This window comes from Emys orbicularis, chromosome 5 (assembly GCF_028017835.1).
Source record: "Emys orbicularis isolate rEmyOrb1 chromosome 5, rEmyOrb1.hap1, whole genome shotgun sequence".
Taxonomy (NCBI): domain Eukaryota; kingdom Metazoa; phylum Chordata; order Testudines; family Emydidae; genus Emys; species Emys orbicularis.
In genome coordinates this window covers 15,869,668-15,892,984 of record NC_088687.1, presented here as the reverse complement: position 1 = coordinate 15,892,984, position 23,317 = coordinate 15,869,668, and the positions used below count along the sequence as shown (strand labels likewise).

The following is a 23,317-nucleotide window of genomic DNA, read 5'->3' as shown; positions in this document are numbered from 1 at the left end:
AAGGTCAAACAAATAAATCCGTTCTGGGAGTTGGTGGGGAGCTGAACTGAATTTCTGATCTCCAGTTCATGTGCTGGAGTTTGTCTGAACAGTATTCATTGTCTAATTTAAGGTCTGATCCTGAAGAGTGCTGGGGAGCCCTAAATCCAAATTGAGTTCAATGGGAAAATGTGGGAAAAGTGTAGGGGAGGGGAAGATAATACATATTTATAAAATTCTCCCATCTAATGCCTCTTGTTCCAACATATGATTGGCAGAGGCCCTGGGGGTTTTTCGCCTTCCTCTGCAGCGTGGGGCATGGGTCACTTGCTGGAAGATTCTCTGCACCTTGAAGTCTTTAAACCACGATTTGAGGACTTCAGTGGCTCAGACATAGGTTTGATACAGGAGTGGGTGGGTGAGATTCTATGGCCTGCATTGTGCAGGAGGTCAGACTAGATGATAATAATGGTCCCTTCTGACCTTAGTCTATGGTTCTAAGATATGATGATTTTAGAGTGAGCTGAGATGGATCTCAGGGAAGAGCAAGTTCCTTGTCCGAGAGCCCACTATGGCAAAGGTGTGATCATGTGCTGACTAAGGAGCTGAATCAGTGGGCACTGGAGTCAATAGGAACCTTCAAATTGATTAACATACAGCTCCTGTAAAACCCACTGATAGATAGCTTCCTTCATGTAGCTGTTGACAATGTAGGTCTCACCTATATTCTAGACTTGCTCATTAAGTCGTATCTTGCTGGGTAACTGTGCAGAGACAGCACCCACCTTCTAGGAATTCCACCTCTGTAACTGAGTGGTTTGATCCAAGGAGAACTGCTAAGTACTCTAAATTCCTACTGACTTCAGGATCAGTTAAAGGGACTCAGCACATTCACAGACTGAACACGAAGGCCCTGGGCTGTAATTCTGGAATCCACTTCCTACCTGAAGATTAGCATTAAAGGAAGTGACTATGAGCTGGGTTCAATGAGACTCTGCATGGATACAGAGACTTGTGCTAGTGGATCCCAGTACAGAATTAGGGCCCTAAATTGTTGAAGAGTGTTTCTGGCACTAGGAAATATGTGCTGCCTTTGTCCACAGAAAATTAGATAACACTGCAAGGCTTGCTCTAGTGTGTGCTGGACTTGTATACATGCAGGGTCAGGCCTAGAGTCTGTAAAGCACAAAGTATCTTGGACTGTCTGTATAACAAAGTTTGTTTTGTGGTACTGTGCATCTCATGCAACACACCTTGTAGAGAGCATCCACTTTCATAGTAAATCCATCCACTCCTGGCATGCTGCTCACCAAGTGGAAATCAGACAATTCAGAGACAAAGTGGGCATCAAAAGGTACATCGTGGAAGTACTTATCAGTTACTTCAGGTTGGTTTCGGTCCTGGAATTTACAGAAAGCAATATGTACTGAAGAAATGGGACCACACACTATGGGTGACACATACATTAGTAACAAACTGGCAACCAACAGCTACATGACAACTGAGATGTGTCAAAGTTGACTTTTTGGTTAATGTGTTATAGGAAGCAGCAAAAGGACACAAGAAGAGCATCTCTCACTCATGTCTTTGTGCCTCCTTCCATGCTGACCCAGCACGGCCCTCTTCCACTCTCTTCTTGTGCATCTAAAGGCCATCCTCTCGAGTCAAAAGCTTCCTTAAAACACACTCCTTCCTTAACTCCTGGTGCTAATCCAAAGACATGTGTCCCTATTCCTAATTTTTTCCTTTCATTTTTTCCCCAAGAGAAATTTTAACCAGTTTTTTTCATAAATTATCCAGTTGCCGTTATTTTCCCCAGAGAGAAACTTCTGTGCTCCTGTTAGAGTCCTGCTACTCTCCCAGTTTCTTACTTCAGCTTCCCTTCTTCCTGCAAAGACCAAACCACAGCCAACAATTCCCTGCTGAACTAGACTCGGGAGGACTTCACTAAAAAGGACATCATCAAGCGGTGCTCAATCAAACATAAAAATGAACACTGAGGCCCTAATACAGTGTTGAGATCCATGCGGGGCTCAATACATCAGCCACCTGAGGCTAAGCATGTCACCTCTGCAGATCTCTCAGAGGGGAAGCAAGAATCCAGGTCCAAGAATAATGCCCCACATCTCTCAGCCAAAAGTCAAACCCAAGTCCCAAGTCCATGCAAGTGGTTGTGCAAAGTGCCAACTCCTAGGACTTAGGAAAGAATAATTTTTAATATAGTGCATTTCACAGCATAGGAAATACACCGATATAACGCTGTCCTCAGGACCAAAAAATCTTACCGCGTTATAGGTGAAACCGCGTTATATCGAACTTGCTTTGATCTGCCGGAGTGCGCAGCCCCGCCCCCCCGGAGCACTGCTTTACCGCGTTATATCCGAATTCATGTTAGATCAGGTCGCGTTATATCAGGGTAGAGGTGTAATTATAATTGTAATTTGATTTACAGCATTTGATATTTTGTTTGTAATAGATCATCCCTAGATTAGGTTTATTAAACTAAACACCCCAGTGCTGAGTGTAACCAGCCTAATATATAGATGCATGAAAATTTACTCAGAATACTAAGGGTACCTTTTATTATGCTGCGGAATGGTAGCATGGCTGCCATCCAGGCCCCTGGGAAATGTTAAACTCAAAGTCTGCACTTACAGTTAAACATGTGATGTGCACTAGTCACTATTTCATACCAGGAAAGAGGATTTTTGTTAAATTGAGGAGGAAATGTCCTTCTATATGCTGAGGGGGCTGTTGTTACAAATATATTTGTATAACCCTTCCTACATTAAAAATGAGGTCCAAATCACAAGGACTTTCCTCCATTTTTCCTAGTCCTCAGACCAATGGGAAGGTGTCTGAATAAGGAGTGAGGAAACGATGGGTAAGGTCCACAGGATTTGGACTTACATTTAATATGCTATAAACCCCCCACCCTCCTGCCTTTCACATAGCTGTGCAGTAAGCTGCTACTTGCATTAGGAACATATAAGAAAAAGTGGGATACAGACAGCATCATAGGCAAATATTTCAGTGAAAGCACACAGAACTCAAGGTGTGTCTACACTACAGGTGAGAACCTCACCCCTGCTCCAGCCCACTTATGCCGCATAAAGGGGCTAGAGTGGCATAAAAGAGCCCGAAAGGCCTTGTATCCAGGCAAGGGAGGCTTCCCCAAGTGCTGGCACTGAGGCACACAGGTGTAAGGCTGCCTCCAGGGGATCCCTTTAGCTAGCACGCTGAAAACTGAAGTGTGCAGCTCAGGCTAACAACCCTAGTACAAACCTGCCTGATCCCTGGGTACATACTCGGGTGGCTAGCCTGATCTGCCACTGTCACACTGCTATTGTCTGTCTACCTGCACTGGGAATCATGTTGCAAACTTGGAGACAAAAAAGCCTGGTGTAGACAAGGCCCGAGGAGAGTGATTGAGCAGACTAAAAAATGTGAGCTATGGATCAAACAAACAGCCTAGGTTTAAAAGTTACAGGGTGTCTGTGAAGAAGAGAAAGCGAATTTAATGCTCATGAAAGATGCTGGATCAACAACCCTAGAACATGAGGTTGTTTTAGACACAGAACGTGCACCGTGTGGCCAACAGCTGGGCAAGCTTCCAGTCAGGGCCTGTCTACGCTAGGAAAACGTGGTGCCATTTCACGAACACGTTAGCTAAACACAGGGACCGTAGTGTTACCCACAACAAGCTAAAGTGTGTTTCAATGTCACTGCCCTTGTCTAAACGAGGTGCTGTTTAAAACATGCTATTTAAGATGTGTTAGCTATTGTGCTTGCCAAATGGCTCATTTTCCTCATTTGGAATGGGCCTCATTGTGCCTCACCCCTGACCTGGGTTAGAAAGTAGTTTTGTCTCCATCTCCAGTCAGTAATTTTGTGATGTGAACTGTGTCTTTGAGATTTGCTCAACCTCACTGGCTCTCCATGGAATTTTATCAGACCAAAGGCAGTATTAGAAATACAAAGTGTTCCTGTCACGGATTCTCACACAGTTTAGCAAAGAGATGGTTCCAGAATCTGCCCTGACATAACTACCCACAACTCCACAGCTGCCACAATTCCATGTCACAATTTTGTCCAGTGTCCAACCTACCAGTAGCAGAAATCTGTGTTTTAGGTGCTTGTTGGGTTGAATACAGCCATACTGTGGCCCCTCATTATAGATTGTTCCAGTAGGGTCAAAGAAAGGCACATAACCATCCTTGCCAGTACAGAGATAGACTTTTTCCAGCTGCAGTTTGTAGGCAGCATTTAGATTTTGTTCAGGATTCCAAAGCACACGGCCATATAGGATTTGACCTGAGAAGGTTGAGAGAATAATAGTCATATTTATATTCATGGGAGGAAGAGGAGCAATTCAGAAAGACTAAAGAGACCACCTACACAGCCAAATCAACCAGGCTGGGGAATAGTATTATGACAGGGTTTAGAGTTGCCTATGTAGATGGTGCCATATTGTGGTATGACTGTATTATACAACAGTTATAGTCATGGTCTGACAGGGTTGTAGCATGATTCTGTAACATAGCATGCTCACATAGGCAAGACGAATCTCCAATATCACATCATTTCTCTTACACAATAATAGAGGCAGCACGGATGGACCCTTTAGCTAAAGTAAATTAACAAGGCGAAGGAAAAGGTCTTACCCTTTGAAAAAGCTCCTTTGTAATCCATTTCTGCCAAAGACATTTCAGATTTAGTGGGATCCATCAAAAATACTTTCTCATTGTTACAGAGCTGAAACTCTGTGTTCAGAGAGTACACGACAGGAACTGGGCGGTTTGTCTGCTGGAAGGCAATTGGGATCAAAAATCTAAATTTGGGAGGAGAAAAAAAGACAGTTACCTTTTCCGTAACTGGTGTTCTTCGAGATGTGGTGCTCATGTCCATTCCATATTAGGTGTGTGTGCTCATCACATGCACCGGTGCCGGAATTTTTTCCCTCAGCAGTATCCATAGGGGACTGGCTCTGGCACTCCCTGGAGTGGCGCCCGCATGGTGTGGTATAAAGGGCGCCGCCAGCTCCCCCCACCCTCAGTTCCTTCTTGCTGGAAACTCCAACAGTGGGGAAGGAGGGCAGGTCATGGAATGGACATGAGCAACACATCTCGAAGAACACCAGTTATCGAAAAGGTAACTGTCTTTTCTTCTTCAAGTGCTTGCTCATGTCCGTTCCATATTAGGTGACTCCAAAGCAGTACCCCTGGAGATGGGTAGGAGTTCACGGGCCACAGGTAGGAGATCATGGGCAATCATGATAACCTGCACCTGGTCTCTCTTGATCTTTGCCAGGGCCCTGCTGATGAGTGGACTTGGAGGGAAGGCGTATGTCAGGGCTGAATCCCCACTCTGGCACTTCGAGTGCAGAAAGTGGGGGCCCGCAAGGATTCTAAAAATTAATACTGGCCACTCCAGGCTTGTATTAAACTCCCAAGGTTACAACTTTTCTCTGACCTTGGCTTGGTAAACGCTGCTACCACCCAAATGCAAAAAAAAACCCCTTAGGCCCAGGAAGGAGCACTTGGGAATTCCTCCCTGTGGGGTACCCTGAAGCCCTTTCACCCCCCCACCCCCCCGGGGAAGAGCTGAGAAAGAAAACAAAGGAAATTAGCGGTTGCCACCGGCTAATTAAACAACATAGGCACAAACCTCTTAGGACACCAAAAATCCAATCCTGTTCTTAAAAAAAGTAAATTTTATTAAAAAGAAAAAGAAAATACATTTGGAACTTAGGCTTTTGCTAGATAAATTCCAAAAATTAAGCACCCAAAATAGCTTTTTTGGAGGTTCAACTTAAAGATTACAAGCAAACAAAAGCATCTGGAGTTAGCACAGAGGAGATCCACAGGCCAAAATAAAAAAATAAACCTGATCGCGTCTACCTAAACATTCCCTATCCCAGTGAGTCCTGCTAGGTATGGAAAATAATTTGTTCATACCTGGTTCAAACCTTACACAGCATTTCTGCTTATAGCATTGCTGCTCCGTGTCCCTTCAGCCCAGAGAACAGCAGACAAAGGGAAAGTTTCTTCCCAATTTTAGAAGGTTCTACCTTCCCATTGGCTCTTTTGGTCAGGTGCCCACTTTCTTTTCTTTACCTGGGGGACTTTTTAACCCTTTACAGGTAAAGCAAGTAGAGAACAGCTACCAAGAGGGATTTTACAGCTAACTGGCTGTCCATCAAAGGGAGCTACCCCTTCCTCCCCCCCATTTATCACAGAGTACACCAGGCTCCCTGACCACGACAGGAGGAAGGTATCGGAGAGGGAGTCCTTGCTAAGACCCAGTCGAGAACAAAACCGGTGGCATTTCCTGTTCTGTCTGGTAGTGAACAGGTCTACTTGGGGTCCAAGGTCCAAGGTGTCTGACGCCAACTTGATGGAGTGAGCGGGGTTGTCGAATGGAACCCCTTCCAGGACTGTCCAGCGGTCCACCATCACAGCGAGGTAAGTATCGCCTGGGGAATGGTAACGATCTTCTCCAGGGAGTCTCAGGGCTGGGAATAGACCGTCACCAGCCATTGTTGCAGGGGCTGCATCTGGAGTCTGGCATGGTGGACCTCGTAAGTGCATGCTGTCATGTATCCCAGCAGGCACAGGCAGACCCTGGCTGTAGGCAGAGGGAATGCTGAGATTTCCACAATGAGGTTTGCCATCGCGTGGAATCTTTCCAGCAGCAGGAACGCTCTGGCGCAGGTCGAGTCAAGGACCACTCCGATGAACTTTATCCTCTGCACTGGCACTAACACTGACTTTTTGTTGTTCACCAGTAGGCCCAGAGAGTGGCACAGTGCTTGAAGCACCGCAACAACCCTTTGGACTTGAGATCTGGAGCCGCCCTTGACGAGCCAGTCATTGAGATACGGGTGGATCTGGATACCCCGGCGCCTGAGGTAAGCCGCCACCACTGACAGGCACTTGGTAAACACTCTCGGTGCTGTTGCCAGGCCGAACAGGAGGACCATAAACTGGTAGTGGTGGGGCCCCACCATAAACCAGAGGAAGTGTCTGTGTCCTCGAAAGATTGTTATGTGGAAGTATGTGTCCTTCAAGTCGAGGGCAGCATACCAGTCTCTCGGATCCAGGGAGGAGATAATAGAACCAAAGAGACCATGTGGAACTTTAGCTTCTGTAGATACTTGTTGAGGTCTGGCAGGTCCAGGATGGCCCGCAGACCGCCCTGGACCTTTGGGATTAAAAAGTACTGGGAATAGAACCCCTGGTTCCTGTACTCAAGAGGAACATCTTCCACCGCACCCAGCTGTAGCAACCTCTTTACCTCCTGCATGAAGAGACTCTCGTGAGAGGGGTCCCTGAAGAGGGATGGGGAAGGTGGATGAGAAGGGGGCGGGGGAGAAAGGAACTGGAGGGTATAACCCCCTTCCACTGTGCTGAGGACCCAGCCGGGAGGAAAGGGGAAAGGCAGTTGAAGAACACTGGGAAAGATGGATCCAGGGAATAATTTGGTAGGTTGCCCTCAGGTACACCCTCAAAACAACTGTTTGGCCCCCTGCTTATTATGGGTAGAGCCCGACTGTGCCGAGGGTAGAGGCAAGTGGCTCGGGCGGCGCTTGTTACCCTTGGCTTGTTTATGAGGCTGGCCCTGAGGCTGCTGCGGTTTGAACCGCTTACGTGCCGGAGCTGGGACGTAGAGACCCAGAGTTTTCAGGTTGGTGCGGGAGTCCTTGAGGCCATGCAACTTGCTGTCTGTTTGCTCCGTAAATAGGGCCCTGCTGTCGAAGGGCAGATCCTGCAATGACTGCTGAGCCTCGGTGGACAACCCAGAGAGGAGCAGCCAAGAACTCACCGCATGGAGATAGCGGAAGCCATGGTGCGGGCAGCAGCGTCCGCAGCTCTGACGCTGCCTGGAGGGTTGCCCTGGCTGCAGTTGTGCCCTCATTGAGGATCACTCGGAACTCCTTGGAAGCCTTGGGAAGTGACCCTTCAAACTTGGCCATGGCTTGCCACATATTAAAGTCATATCGGCCAAGGACGGCTTGGTGGTTGGCCACTCTCTCAGCTGAAGGCTAGAAGACGAATAAACCTTACGTCCAATGAGATCAAGCCTCCTCGAGTCTTTATTTTTGGGGTTGGCCCCAGGTTGTCCTTGCCTCTCCTTGTGGTTAACTGCCAAAAGGGCGATCTCCTTCTTGGAGACAGGCGATGATGGCCCAGTGATCGGCGGTCTCTGGTGTCCGATCGGTCCCAGGATCAGTCCCGGGCCCTTGAAGATGGTCGGGGCCGTTCCCAGAGTTCTTGTCGGGTGGCGCATGCCTCAGAGGGTCTGCGACAATCTACCGGCGAGGTACACCTCTAGTCTCTTGATCAGTGCCCCTGGTGTGGTGACCGAAGAGGGCTCTGCTGAGCTTGCCTTTCCAGTCCTGAGGCATGACGGCTTCGGGTGGGTGAACACTGGCAGGACGTCCCTCTCGATGTGGATCGGTACTGCTGAGGCTGGGACACACGCATAGGTCCCAACGCGGGTTTTCCCCAAGACCGAGGTACCACGGGAGCCAATGTGGGCGGCACCGGGAACGTCAGAATCTCCTGAGCCACTCGAAGAGCTTCGGATGTCGACAGCACCTGACGCTGGCCAGGGCCTGCACCGCTATCCAGGGTCGCAGGCAAAGCATGGGTCAAGCTGCACTGCTTGACTTGAGCTGGGGCCCGACTTCCCGAAGGGGGTGTTGAGCTGCCTAGCACGGGTTGTGACTCACCCCCCAGCCCTCTCCTGTCCCTTAAGGGAGGTAGGAGATCTTCCCCTCCCAGTCTTTTTCGGCTTCTTCCCCAGAGCCGTGGAGTGGGATCGGTGCCGGCTCATGGATGGCACCGGCGGAGCACTGTGCACGAAGGCCATGGTGCTCGGTGCAGAGTCGAACCGCTGCTCCATTGCCAGAGTGAGTGCCGACTCCATTAGGAGCACTTTCAGATGGATATTGAACTCCTTCTTCGTCCTAGGTTTAAAGGACTTGCAGATATGGCACTTGTCATTGCTGTGCCCTTCGCCTAAGCACCTTAGGCAGCTGGTATGTGGATCGCTGATGGGCATCAGCCGTTTGCAGGGCGTAAAGCCTGGGGACCAGGGCATGCCCCGTCCCCTGGCTGAGTCCCGTTTGGGACTCACGAAAAGTTGAGAACTACTACTAAGGGTAACTAAGAAACCACTAACGATACACAACTATACTACAGGTTTTCAAAGTTCACAAGAACAGAAAATGAAACAAGGCTAGCTGAAGCAGCAGATGTTCCAGCACCGTCACTGGTGGCAAGAAGGAAATGAGGGTGGGGGGAGCCGGCCACACCCCTTATACCGCGCCATGCGGGCGCCACTCCAGGGGATGGGCTCTGGCACCCCCTAAGGAGACTGTACTGGGATCCACAAGCACACACCCCTAATATGGAATGGACATGCGCAAGCACTCAGAAAGAAAAGAAGGAAATGCAGCTTGGACTTGTCCACACACGTAAGTTATGCCGCTTTAAACATCCCCATATAGTGAAATTGGTACACACCATCCTAGAATGGACCCAGTTATACTGATATAAAGGTACTTATGCTGGTTTAGCTTATTGCCATCTACACTAGAGTGAAAATCGCACCCTCTAACCAACACAGTTCTACAAAACCTGTGTGTAGACTAGACGTTAGATCCCTATCTTCCCCTGAGCTGCAGCTGTCATAAGTCAGCGTTTTCCTCCAGAGATGCAGCATCTGCTGAGAGCATGGGAGTCTATAGAAGAACCCAGCAGCTGTGGTACTATTGTTTGACACTTTGGAGCTTTATTTCCTACTGTTTATATGCTCAAACTGGAGCATATGGGGCACAACACTCATTAATAACAAATAGCTGTTGCCTGGTATAAAGGCTATGCATCAAGAGTGAAATTTTCTCAGTTGAAGAGGGCTACTGCACACTATTTAAGCCTAGGGGCAGGGCTGTCCAGTGGGGAGCAGAGACGCAAGGTGGGTGAAGTAATATCTTTTACTGGATCAACTTCTGTTCGGGGGGGGGAGCAGGCAGATTAGTTGTGGGCTTCTGCATCACCTGCAAGCCCCGGAACTGGGACTGACTAAACCAGCATTGATCTGGGGTTTGCAGGCAGGCCAAGGGAACGAGCGTGAGTTTCATATACCCAAATGCCCCATAAGGGATGGAGAAAGACAGTGGCCACTAACCCACCTTTAGTAGCGATCAAAAAAGAGCCAGAGATTAAGACAGTAAATTTCATCTTCCACAACCCAACTCCTGCTTAGTACCCCGCACGCAGCCCAGTTATTCTGTCTGAGTGTATGTGGGCGGGGGCAGTGAACTTCACCCCAAAAGGAGAACAAGAACAACGTGGTTCTGATTTTCAGTTGTCCTGAGTACTGCAGCTCCCACTGGAGCCACTGATATTCAGCCCCTGTGACGATCAGGCCTATGTAACTCCACAGATTGTCTTTGACAGAAGCAAAAGGAAACAAAAAGAGATCATGCTTTCCCCTGTCATTTTTTGCTGACATCCGAACCAAGTGCTCAGACGTAGTGAAATTAGCCGTGTTACAAACCGTTCTGAGGGGCTCCAGTCAAACTATAGATTTAATGTTGAGGGAGCCCTGTTCTACTATTTTGATGGAGGACAATCTCATTCACTGCTAGAATCCAAAGCCAATAGAGAGTTTTCTCCCCTCTCGTTTCTGCTGTTGTTATAGCTCATGTCAGATGCCTGCTGTGTCCATGCAAATGATGCAAGCAGACAGACCACTTCCTTGTAAAGCTAGCACAAAGTCAACACTGTTATCTAAGCCATTTCAGCTTGTGGTGCTGTGTACCCTGCACCACCTCCTCTGGGGGCATATTCCACTGCACACCTTCTGTTTGTGTGTGGCTTTCTTTAATATCTATGAAATTTGTGTACCCCAACCACATTTACATCTCAATATAACTATTCTTCATTCCTATATCCACACATTTCAATCTCTTTCATTGGAGGGTTCTTCATTTTCAACTCCACAAACTATCAGTTACTCATACGCTCCACTCCCTTGAGGTTAACCCATTTGTACCAACTCTGAACGCAGGCCTTGGGGTCTGAGTGAGCAGTGAAACAGGAGACTAGCGCCTCTACTCACCTTTCTGGGGCATGAGCAGTACACGCCAATGGCTTGTCTCCTGGGTCAATCCACGGCTGCGTGGGCTGCACAGTACAAGGGATTAAGTAGATTGTGTACTCTCCAGAATAGTCCTTCCTGGAAACAGATGGGAGATGCCATGGTTACCGTATTAATCTGGGAGTTGTTTACCTGCCTGGAAACATTTATCAGATGGGCAGTTGCATAGCTTTTTGCATCCAGCATTTTCTCATTAGTACAAATGATTATCCATGCATGTTGCACTATTCTAATACTGAAGATAAAAGTTTTGAACCACCACCACCAGGTGTAAGTCCATCAATTCCAGTGGAGTTACAGCAGGGATGAGAATTTGGTCCACAATGTTTAAAGATGCTCTGTTTGCCTGTGAGCACGAACACAGGTGGATGAGAGACATGGGATCATTTACTGAAATGATAGCAAGAAAAGCAGAGTGAATGAAGATATTTCTGGATCATAGCGTAAGTACTCCTATCAAGGACAGCCTTAATTTTAATTAAACTGTGAAACACAGGGATTGAAATCCTGCTTTAAAGCGCAAATCTCAATGCGCCCTTAGGAATGAAGTCACTACCAATACCTCCATGCTACTTACACAGATGTTTTGTCCCTCCTCCCAAAAATGAATTCAGTACACTTGAAAGGAACTGGATTGACAGCCCTGGAGATTAAGCTCTTCCTTTACTCACATGACGGATACAGCGTCGGCTGTAGCAGTGAAAGCTGCCCTCCTATGTGCCTCCTCTCAAACCCTTGAGGTAATGCAGGTTCCATAGGCCATTCGATTCTAGCTCCCTTTGTTGAGTCTGTCCACCAGGCAGATACTGATGACTGGACTTGAGGCCACTGAATCCATTTTACATAGGCCACCAACAATCCTTGTTATGAGGAACCATATAGGTACTGCCATAAAGGTATATAGTGCTTACTAACATAGGGCCAGATTCGAATACTACTTTACTGGCTGAGTAAAGGGATTTCATTCTACAAGTAGTTCCATTGAGTGAGGGTATCAGAATCAGACCCCTAGGTAAGACACATTCCCTGCTGTAAAGGGCCTACAATTTCAGGTAAACAAACAGAAGATAGGACACCGAGAAGAGGAGAGGAGGCAACTGGATAAAGAGAAGGAGGGGTTTTGAAGAGGTGTCATTTATATAAGATGATACAGAGCATAGCTGGAGGAGGAAGACAAAGGAGCCACCAGATTAATAACAAAATTAGGGGCTACCCACCAACCAGGGTTTAATTCAGCTGTTGCCATAGAAGTGAATGGAAACCTTATTCTCAGTTGCCTTGCACCTTGGGCAGTCATTTACCCCAGAGTTACACAGGGGCAAAGCAACCGAAAATCAGGCCCAAAGACTCCATATCCCATTACCAAGCCCCTACAAACGATAGGCTGTTAATACGGTGAGAAGTTCTTGGAGAATAAAAAATTTATAAGCATATATATATATATAAAAAAAAGCCCTGATCATGTGTTCAGGACATCGAACAGATGAGACTGTTGCCATTCACTTATTCTACCTCCATTCTTATATCCTATGCCCAAAAGAGCCTTTCTGCTTATGCAAGATCCAAACAGATTAGAGGATTTATCAAGGCCACCCAGGAGATAAACAGAAATAAAGTTTCATGCTAGTGGCTAATGCCATAACAGCAGAGAGAGAAATTAAGTGCTAGTATGACTGAACTGGACATTTCGCTCCAGGATGCTGTTAAGACTGGCATTGTCAGCATGCACGAACACCATTCTGCTGATGGAAGCTATAAAGCCAACTGTACCCACGGTCCTTCTTCCTCACCTGTTATAGGAGCTGGTTGCCCTCCACAGCTGATACGGGGAGTCAAAAGTCTGTGCACTCCACAAAAGCTGCAGATCGAACTCAATCCCTCCTAGGTGGTCTGGAGTCATTATAAAAGACTTCACATCTGGCAGAGTGTGGTGCTCCATCACAAAATGCCCTGTATGGAGAAATACAAATACATCACCTAGAAAGACATATTTTTACCTGTATCTAGCCTTCTTGCAAACTTGTCTTGAAGTCACATGCTGGAGAGGTGATCAGTAGAATATCTAATGTTCCATTGAAGGTTTAAAATAAAACAAAATAGGAAAAGGTCCAACCTTGGATCTCAAGAACTTGGAACTCAGTGGGATAACTCAGGTGAGTAATGGTAACTTGTGTGAGTCAGGATTAAGCCTGCCCTAAGAAAGATTTACAAACAACACAATGGTAAAACACTGGCAGCTGACGTACAGTAGCATTCCCACTGTTGCTAGCCATGATGGTACTGCAGTGGTGGGCAAACTTTTTGACTGAGGGCCACATTGGGGTTCCAAAACTGTATGGAGGGCCGGGTAGGGAAGGCTGTGCCTCCCCAAACAGCCTGGTCCCCGCCCCATATCCACCCCCTCCCACTTCCCGCCCCGACTGCCCCCCTCAGAACCCCCAATCCATCCAAACCTCCCCCCCCCCGCTCCTTGTCTCCTAACTGCCCCCTCCGGGGACCTCTGTCCCTAACCGCCCCCCTGGGACCCCAACACCCCTATCCAACCCCCCCTGCTCCTTGTCCCCTAACTGCCCCCCTGGAACGCCACCTCCTATCCAACCCCTCCTGCTCCCTGTCCCCTGACTGCCCTGACCCCTATCCACACCCCCGCCCCCTGACAGACCCCCCAGGACCCCACACCCTATCCAACCCCCCCACTCCTTGTCCCCTGACCACCCCCTCCCAGGACGCCCTGCCCCTAACTGGCCCCCCAGGACCCCACCCCCTATCGAACCCCCCTCCCCCCAAGCCCTCCTCCGAATGCGTCCCTGCGAACGCGGGCGGAGGAGCAGGGGCAGCCGCGCAGCCGGAAAGAAGCGGCGGTTTCCCCTTCAAAGCGCCGCTTCTCTCAGGAGGACGCCGGGCGGCTGCGCAGCCGGCCAGAGAGAAGCGGCACGTTGAAGGGGAAACCGCCGCTTCTCTCCGGCTGCGCGGCTGCCCCTGCTCCTCCCGAGTCCTCCGCCCGCGTTCCCGCCACCCGCACCGCCTGCCTGCTCCCCGGAGGCTGCGGGTGAGCCTCCCTCCCTGCTCTCCTGCCCAGCGCGCGCCCACGGCACGGTGAGGTAGGGCTGCGGGGGAGGGGGGCCGGGGGCTAGCCTCCCCGGCCCGGAGCTCAGGGGCCGGGCAGGATGGTCCCGTGGGCCGGATGTGGCCCGCAGGCTGTAGTTTGCCCATGTCTGTGCTAGAGCAACAATCAAAGGATTTCAGAAAGTCATTCATTTAGACACGGCCATGACAAAAGTAGTCTTCTGCAAAGACCAGCTGACACTAAGGGCAGCCAGCAAACTCTGGAGTATAGGAACCTCACTCCATCCAGCTGCCTACCATTAATGCCGACACTTTCACTGCTGGTGTCGGGAGTCCCCAATACCTGGCATTAAACTAGGCTTGCTCTGGTTTCCTGTTCCTTAGAGCATTGGCTCCTGAAGGCAGAGAGCACAGCTGGCCTGCCCTGGGCAGGAACAAGCGGAAAAGGAGTAAGGCAGACAGAATTCCACAAGTCCTTCCCAATACAGGTGAATTATGGTGCAGATAAACCCAGGGAATGAATCAAACAAACAGCAACCAGCTAAGAGGGTAACAGCAGAAAAGCAAATTGGCCTTTGGGTAAAAATAAATAAATTCTTTGAACGTGAACATTGCCCTCAGCCATATACAACAATCCTAGAACTTTATCATCACTGTCCTCAGGACCAAGCAATATTTGTATGATGTTCCAAATCAAAGCTGACACTCTTACCTCTGAATTTGGCATGGGTCTTGAACTCAATAACCAGCCGGCCATCCTCTCGGATGTAGATCCTTATTATCTGCAGCCTGGCGGAGAGAACGCTGTCTGTCTGAATCCCTGCATGGGCATATTGAGGAGAAAGTGAATGTAACAGCAAGGGGACTGTCTAGAACATCTGCTTGCAATGAACGAATTCACACCACCAGAATGAATTCCAGAGGTAGAGAATCTGACAATACACAGCCAGGGCCCAATCCTTGCAGCTCTTACTCAATGTGAGTAGCAAGACTACTCCTGGGAGGGCTGCAGGGTTGGGGCCTCAGCTTCAGCTGGTCGGGAATTTATTGATGAAACCTAAGTTACCTCTAAGCTATGTGGCCACACAGCAGGCTATCAAGGGTTGCGCAGACTGGGAGAGGCACTTCTCCCCTGGCCCCAGCCTCGGAGCTGCCGCAGCCGGGGAGGGGTGCCTCTCCTCCAGCCCTGGGCTGCCGCCGCGCGCGCAAGAGTCCTCTCTCCCTGCTGCAGTCCTGGGATAGCCTGCACTCCAAACTCCTCATCCCCGGCCCCACCCCAGAGCCTGCAGCCCCTGCACCCCAACCCTCTGCTCCAACCCTGAGCCTCCTCCTGCACCCCAAACCCCTCATCTCCCACCCCACCGCCCGCATCCCTAGCCAGAGCCCATACCACTCGTACCCCAACCCTGAGCCCCCTACCACACTCCGAACCCCCTCGGCCCCACCCCCGCCACACATCACCTCCATATTGGTGCACATAACAAAATTCATTCTGCACGTGGATGTAAAAAATTAGAGGGAACTTTGGATGAATTGGAAAATTCCTATTTGTCTAAACACATCAGGATGGACTTTCTGGTCAAAATGAGAGACACAGCCCAGAAGACCCTGTAGTCCCGTGGTTAGAGCACTCACCTGGGATGTGGGAGACGCAGATACAAGTCTCTGCTCAGCTTAATTCAGAGCACTGGCTATTCTGCAGTGGCACGTGCTCTCATGGGTTTTAAAATTTTTTTTTAGAAAACTCTTGGTTTTGTTCTGGCGCAGAATGAAAACAGATTCTGAAACCTCAATATGTTTAGCAAAACAGAATTCTTGGCCTACTCACAACAAGCCCAGGGTTCAAGGAGGGGGGAAACGGGAGGGAAATTACAAGGAATACGGACAGCTTGACTAAATAGAAAGGATGGACTCACACACAAGCTGGTTCTTTGGTGTAATCATCAAAAAAGGAGAGACACTGTGCAGAGTTTATACCTGACAGTAACTGAACAAAAGTCGGTTTGGACCAACTATTGGGAAAAAATTCCAAATGGTGAGTCCTGTCAGACTGTGGTAGGAAGCACCAACATTTGAATAATTTCAAAGAGAGCTGGAGAAAGCACTAAAAAGTATATCCCAGTGAACAATCTTGCCAGGACAGTGAAAGGGCTAGATGACCCAATAGGTCTTTTCCAGCTACAATGTCTATGACTCAGTGAAGGCAGTTTCATTTGTTAACGGACAGAGCTTAGAAGGTGAAGGATGACTCTCCTTGCTAAATATTTACAATTTAAGGGTCTGATCCCATTTGTCCTAACTCAGACAGAACTCCCATGTGCTTCAGCAAGTTGTGCCCAAAGTGAAGACTGCAGTAACAGTTGCGAAAAGAGGAAAAATGTGTCAGTTTACCTGTTCTCCAGAGAACAGTGTCGTAGAAGAAGGAAAATTCCATCTCTGTGTGATGTTCAAGAGAAGCCCAGCCTCTTGGTGCGGTCACATAAATGTAGGACACATAGAGAGGGACATGGACTGTCAGGAAGGACTGGGCAGAATCTCGCACCTGTCAATCAAACAAAAAGATGGTTATGGAGTTTTGGGGGGGGTGAAAGATACTGGCACCAGTTCATAATAATGCTTTGTAGATTTACTGTAACTAGTAAACCCTATACACTCAGAGCAGTTCAGATTCTGCCCCAGAAATAGCAAAAAGTCAGAGCAGCTTTCATAGAATTCTTCTCCCATAGGTTTGGATCTTGTGTCACGTGGATGACAAGCTACCTCTTTCCACAAGGAAAATCATGGATGTCCTACATGTAGGATGTACAAAGGGAAGGATGCAGTATTTCTAAGGCATTGTAAGGTCTTGCTTCCCCCACCCCACCCCAAGGGTCATACATTAGGAATAATCAACTGCAGAAATACAAAATGGGAAATGACTGCCTAGGCAGGAGTACTGCAGAAAAGGATCTGGAGGTTATAGTGGATCGCAAACTAAATACGAGTCAACAATGTAATGCTGCTGCAAAAAAAGCAAACATCATTCTGGGATGCATTAGCAGGATCTTGTAAGCAAGACACAAGCAGTAATTCTTCTACTCTACTCAGCACTGATAAGGCCTCAACTGGAGTATTATGGCCAGTTCTGGGCACCACATTTCAGGAAAGATGTGGACAAGTCGGAGAAAATCCAGAAAAGAGCAACAAAAATGATTAAAGGGCTAGAAAATATGACATTATAAGGAAAGATTGAAAAAACTGTGTTTAGTCTGGAAAAGAGGACTGAGGGGGACATGAAAACAGTCTTCAAATACATAAAAGGTTGTTATAAAGAGGAGAGTGATACATTGATCTCCTTATCCAGTAAGGACAGGACAAGAAGCAATGGACTTAAATTGCAGCAAGGGAGATCTAGATTAAACATTAGCAAAAACTTCCTACGGGTGGTTAAGCACTGGAACAAATTATCTAGGGGTGCTGTGGCCTCTCTGTCATTAGAGGTTTTTAAGAAGAGGTTGGACAAACACCTGTCAAGGATGGTCTAGATCAGCGGTTCTCAAACTTTAGCAATCCCAGGACCCTCATTTTGATTTAAAAATTTTCAGGGACCCCCAAGACACCCCCCCCGTTCAGCCCTTACCCCACCCCTTCGGAGGCCCCACCCCTGCTCACTCCATCCATCCTCCCTCCATCGCTCACTCTCCCTCACCCTCCCTCACTTTCACCAGGCTGGGGCAGGGGTTGGGGTACAGGAGTGGATGCAGGGTGCGGGCTCTGTGAGGGAGTTTGGGAGTGGGAGAGGATGAGGGGTCTGGGAGGGAGTTTGGGTGCAGGCTCTGGGCTGGGGCAGGGGGTTCGGGGGAGGGAGGGAGGGGTGCGGGCTCTGTGAGGGAGTTTGGGAGTGGGAGGGGATGAGCGGTCTGTGAGGGAGTTTGGGAGTGGGAGAGGATGAGGGGTCTGGGAGGGAGTTTGGGTGCAGGCTCTGGGCTGGGGCAGGGGGTTCGGGGGAGGGAGGGAGGGAGGGAGGGAGGGGTGCGGGCTCTGTGAGGGAGTTTGGGAGTGGGAGGGGATGAGGGGTCTGGGAGGGAGTTTGGGTGCAGGCTCTGGGCTGGGGCAGGGGGTTCGGGGGAGGGAGGGAGGGAGGGGTGTGGGCTCTGGGTGGGAGTGTAGGAGGAGGCTCTGAGCTGGGGCAGGGAGTTGGGGTGCAGGAGGGGGTGAGGGCTCCAGCTGGGTGGCACTTATCTCGGGCGGGTCCCAGAAACAACTGTCACATCCCTCTGGCAGTGACTCCTAGGCAGAGGGCCAGGGGGTCTCCGCACGCTGCCCCTGCCCGCAGGCACTGCCCCCGCAGCTCCCATTGGCCACAGTTCCTGGCCAACGGGAGCTGCAGCGTCAGTGCTCAGGGCGGGGGCAGCGCACAGAGGCCCCCTGCCCCCCTCCCGGGCTTCAGGGACCTGCTGGCCGCTTCTGGGAGCAGTGCAGAGCCGGGGCAGGTAGGAAGCCTACCTTCACCTCGCTGTACCACCAGACTTTTAGCGTGCAGGAGGCACTGGGAGGGAAGGGGAGGAGTTGAGGGAGGGAGGAGGAGGAGTTGATCAGTGGGGCCTGGATACCCCCAGGGGTCCGCAGACCCTAGTTTGAGAAAAGCTGATCTAGATAACACTTAATCTTGCCTCAGTGCAGGGGACTGGACTAGATGATTTTCTGAGGTCCCTTCTAGTCCTGCATTTCTATGATTATTGCTGATTAATGAACAAGTATGGTTGGGAGGAGGGAAACTTGTCTAGTCCTCCCTCTTGGAGCACAGATAATTATAGTGTGCCTACAAACCATACAAGACACCCTGGTAACTGGATTTTTGTATATGAAATGGGCAAGGTATAAAGCTATCATATTATACCTATCTTTACACATGCCCATTTCATATATTGTATCTTTACACAAAGCCATTTTTTCTCTCCTCACAGTACATCTTCTTGCACACTCTGCCATTCTAGTGTAGGGTTAAATAGGTATTTTTCTTTGTTTACCAATTCATAGTACGGAGGCAAATGTACACAGGTGGAGTTGATGAAAGCTCTTTTTCAAGTGCTTGAAGCATTGATTGCAGCAGATGTTTTGAAAAAGCAAATATTGTAATTTGTCTAGAATCTTATTTAAGATTTTCAGGTAGTAAGAAAATACTTACAGATTAAAAAAAGTTTGACAAGAGTTTAACAGACAAATAGTTTTCTTGATTTGCATGATAAAGAAATAAGTAGCATTTCTAATTATCAAAGCCAGGATTTTGATAAATGCGCAATGTTGGCCTCTCTCTGCTCTCTCTGAAGTCAATGGTAATTGATCCATTGACTTAAATGGGAACAGAGTTAGGTCAGCTCTTATTGCTGTTAAAAATCTCTCTGTAATTGTCTCAAGCAGGCAAATCGGGTGATGTGCAGGGGGTCAGTTGAAAGCCTACGAACCATTCGAGACCTCCTGATAACTGGATTTTAATATATGAAATGAGCACGTATAAAGGCAACAACTCAGTGGATCATCACCAACGTTGCTGGTTTTCAAAAACTATTGGAATAAAAGTAACTGTCACTAAAATGATGAATGAGTTTGCCAATGTGAATAAAGACTGTCTTTTCCTGATTAGCATTTGAGAAATGAAAAATACCTCCCTCCCCCTATTCTGCTGAAAGAACATTGTGTAAATACAAAGCTGTTCCTCACCCACCGAAAACACTAGTGTTAGTCAAAGCTGAGTCTGCAAACATGCCTTTATCTTTATATGCGTGTACCCTAGCTCTGTGTGCATTATAAATGTATGGGTATGTGTGTCGGTTAGAATACCTGGGCTCCACCACATACGCGAACTGCGCACATGAGCTAACCACACACACACGCTAACTCTCGCACGAGGTACTGTGAATCATGATTTCAGCTCTAAAAACGCAAGTCTCTATTCGGTGCATGAAAATACGGGTATGTGTGTCGGTTAGAATACCTGGGCTCCACCACATACGCTAACTGCGCACATGAGCTAACCACACACACACGCTAACTCTCGCACGAGGTACTGTGAATCATGATTTCAGCTCTAAAAACGCAAGTCTCTATTCGGTGCATGAAAATACGGGTATGTGTGTCGGTTAGAATACCTGGGCTCCACCACATACGCTAACTGCGCACATGAGCTAACCACACACACACGCTAACTCTCGCACGAGGTACTGTGAATCATGATTTCAGCTCTAAAAACGCAAGTCTCTATTCGGTGCATGAAAATACGGGTATGTGTGTCGGTTAGAATACCTGGGCTCCACCACATACGCTAACTGCGCACATGAGCTAACCACACACACACGCTAACTCTCGCACGAGGTACTGTGAATCATGATTTCAGCTCTAAAAACGCAAGTCTCTATTCGGTGCATGAAAAGAGCAGCTCTGCTTGCTCAGTCAGTAGAAGGAACAGTTAAACGAGCCAGTCTGGGTTATTAGAATATATTAAATATTAAATATTTAATATTATATTAAATAACAGGACCCTCTGTTGCTTTTTACAGATTCAGACTAACACGGCTACCCCTCTGATACTAGAATATATTGGTTATACATACTGCAACCAGTAGAGGGCAGTGGTGCTCATACACACAAGCCATTATTTTATATTGCTGAGCTTCACAGGGCTAATCTGCACATTTGAGAAACCTCAAACAATTCCTGTGAGCTCACTCCACTATTCACAGAGGGCAACATTCTCAGCAGGTGCAAATCAACATATAGCCACTGAATTCAATCCTGAGTTACACCAGCTGAGCATCTGGTCTAAAACAGTTAATAGCAGAGACAATCATGAATTTTCATATTACCAATACATTATTGCACTTACACCATTTACAGTATATTCTCTAGCATACCATGGAATAATATCATTAAAACGACACCATGCTTATCAAAATAAAAGAGCCAAGAACATTTCATGATGTACTATTCTACCTTAAATAACAGCCAGGGGAAAATCAAATGTGTACTGATTCCATGGGATGGAAGGCACGCCCAGTCAATATTACTGCTACAGGACTTCTGCCTGAGTAAAGAAGTCTGGATTGGGCCCAAGTCTTATGGAAATGAACCCTCACCTGGAAGTCAGCAGTTACAGATCCCCCACAGACATCGATTAATTCTGTCATGTCATAGTAAGCATCAAAGGTCCAAATGCAGCTCTTCAGATTGAGGTGTTTGTAGAGCTGGATTGTCTTTGGTTCTCTCACGGTGGGATCAAACTGGTATGGACGGTCATATCCAGGACCCAGAACGATGCTGTCATAGGTCACTTCATCCAGGAATCCCGCGTCTGGAATTAGGAAACAAAAGGAGATGTATCTCTGTGAATTAAGGAACTCTGGCCTAGGTACTGACATAACATTTTAATTATCAGATGAGATATCGGATATATACTGAGATGATGATTTTTATTACAGTACTGCTTAGAGACATTTTTCGCTACGTTAAACTGGAGGTAAGGCTGAGTCCATATAAATAACAGAAAGGTAAAAACGTAACAGGGATGTTGCATTTATTCCAGAAACAAAAAACATTACAAAGCCAGGAAACTCAGGGCTAAGGTTAAACTTATAAAATATCCAAACATGTTAAGGTATGAAAACGCACAGTTAGGGCATCCAAACAACCTTAACTCTGCCCTGTAGTGACACCATGCAATAAACATACAATTATGATGTGTGCATTAGAGTGTTTGCAGTCCCAGGGTAGCTTAAACTAATTTTTAAAGACAAGTTTTGGATTTTTTCCTTGGCTCATGGCGTCCCTTCCACATGATTTGTTTGCTGATGCTGCTTTCTGTGCCACACAGCAGAATGAGGCACAGGGACTCACTATGTACCTTGATAAAGACCTGCCAAAGAACATGTACGGGAAAGGGGAAATGACTTGCTAAGTGCATTCCTTCCCATTTATCTCCCTCAAATATAGCAACTCTGCTGAATATTGATATCACTTTAACAGAGATATTATTCTTCATTATATAGTGCCAATAGCATGCTAGGTCCTTGCCTTAAAGAGCTTAAGCTTACACTCTGTACATGTTTCCTTTTTAATTTACAAAGCAATAGCTTGCTTTAAAGATTACCCGAGATGCCCTGCAGATCCCGGATGGTGACCAGGTTTGAGCAGACATGCTGGTGTCTGTAGATGGACTCGGATAAGAGGAAGTGCAGGTTGTGCAGAGGCATAGTGGAGATGAGAGGCAGCATTCCATCCTGGTGGGGAATTTGCACTGAAATATGGATTCTGGGACAGAATAAACAAACAGAAACAGCTGTTTATGCAAAACCTGTTCACAAAAGGGGTGCGAATTATAGGAGTTTACACAGCACATAGCTAAGGTCTCGTCCACAGCTCATAGTACAAGTTTGAGTTAGTTAGTGTTATATTTATTTAGGGCTGAATTTCCTCGCTGATGTTGAGCAGCACTGTATTCCTTGAAATAGACCCCCTTACTGCAGTGTTTCTAACTCAAGGAGTAAGGCATGACTTCAGAGGAAATCATATGAATGCTCACTGCAGCCCTTCAGTATTAAATATGAGGAGCGTGTGTGTGGGGGCAGATCCAGTTCATGATATACGAAAGAAACCTCATTTCTTACACACATCCCTCTTTTTCTGTTCTGTTTGTTGCGTATGTAAAAAAATGAATTAAACTGTTAAACCCCTGGAAGACCAGAATCAGGGTCAGGTGATTGCACCTTTCCAGGCTTATACCTGTTGGGATGTTCCTTGTGTTTGACATCCAGATACTTCAGAGTGGCAATGAATGACTGAGCCTGGAATCCTCGGGCCGTTCCAGCTACCACAGGAGTATGACAAATGGCGCTGTCGGTCCCGATGGTAACTATGTTGCTTCTCAGTGGGGTCCCCACGTGCCCGGCCTTGTCTACGGCTTTTGCCACACAGCGCACATGGAACCGCCGGCTGAAGTAAATGCTGTCCAGCACCTGGGAGGAATGAGGAAAGAGGTCTGCGTGTGTGTAAAAGGCAAAGCCAGGCCCGCCCCAATACGCAAGGGCTGATTTGCAGAAGGGCTGAGCACTCACAGCTGCAATGAAGTCAG

At 47.8% G+C, this 23,317-nt stretch overlaps 1 protein-coding gene across 1 annotated transcript in view; it reads right to left on the bottom strand.

The window, feature by feature from the left end:
• Positions 1-23,317, bottom strand: part of FRAS1 (Fraser extracellular matrix complex subunit 1) — a 200,060-nt gene that overhangs the window by 1,519 nt on the left and 175,224 nt on the right. Inside the window, exons 60-69 of the mRNA XM_065405125.1 lie at positions 22,969-23,201; positions 22,337-22,497; positions 21,327-21,541; positions 16,606-16,756; positions 14,927-15,034; positions 12,939-13,098; positions 11,110-11,226; positions 4,644-4,810; positions 4,088-4,293; positions 1,233-1,379 (exon numbers count right to left, since the gene is read on the bottom strand). Of these exons, the coding sequence (XP_065261197.1) occupies positions 1,233-1,379; positions 4,088-4,293; positions 4,644-4,810; positions 11,110-11,226; positions 12,939-13,098; positions 14,927-15,034; positions 16,606-16,756; positions 21,327-21,541; positions 22,337-22,497; positions 22,969-23,201 (1,665 nt within the window). The remainder of the gene's footprint in view (positions 1-1,232; positions 1,380-4,087; positions 4,294-4,643; positions 4,811-11,109; positions 11,227-12,938; positions 13,099-14,926; positions 15,035-16,605; positions 16,757-21,326; positions 21,542-22,336; positions 22,498-22,968; positions 23,202-23,317) is intronic.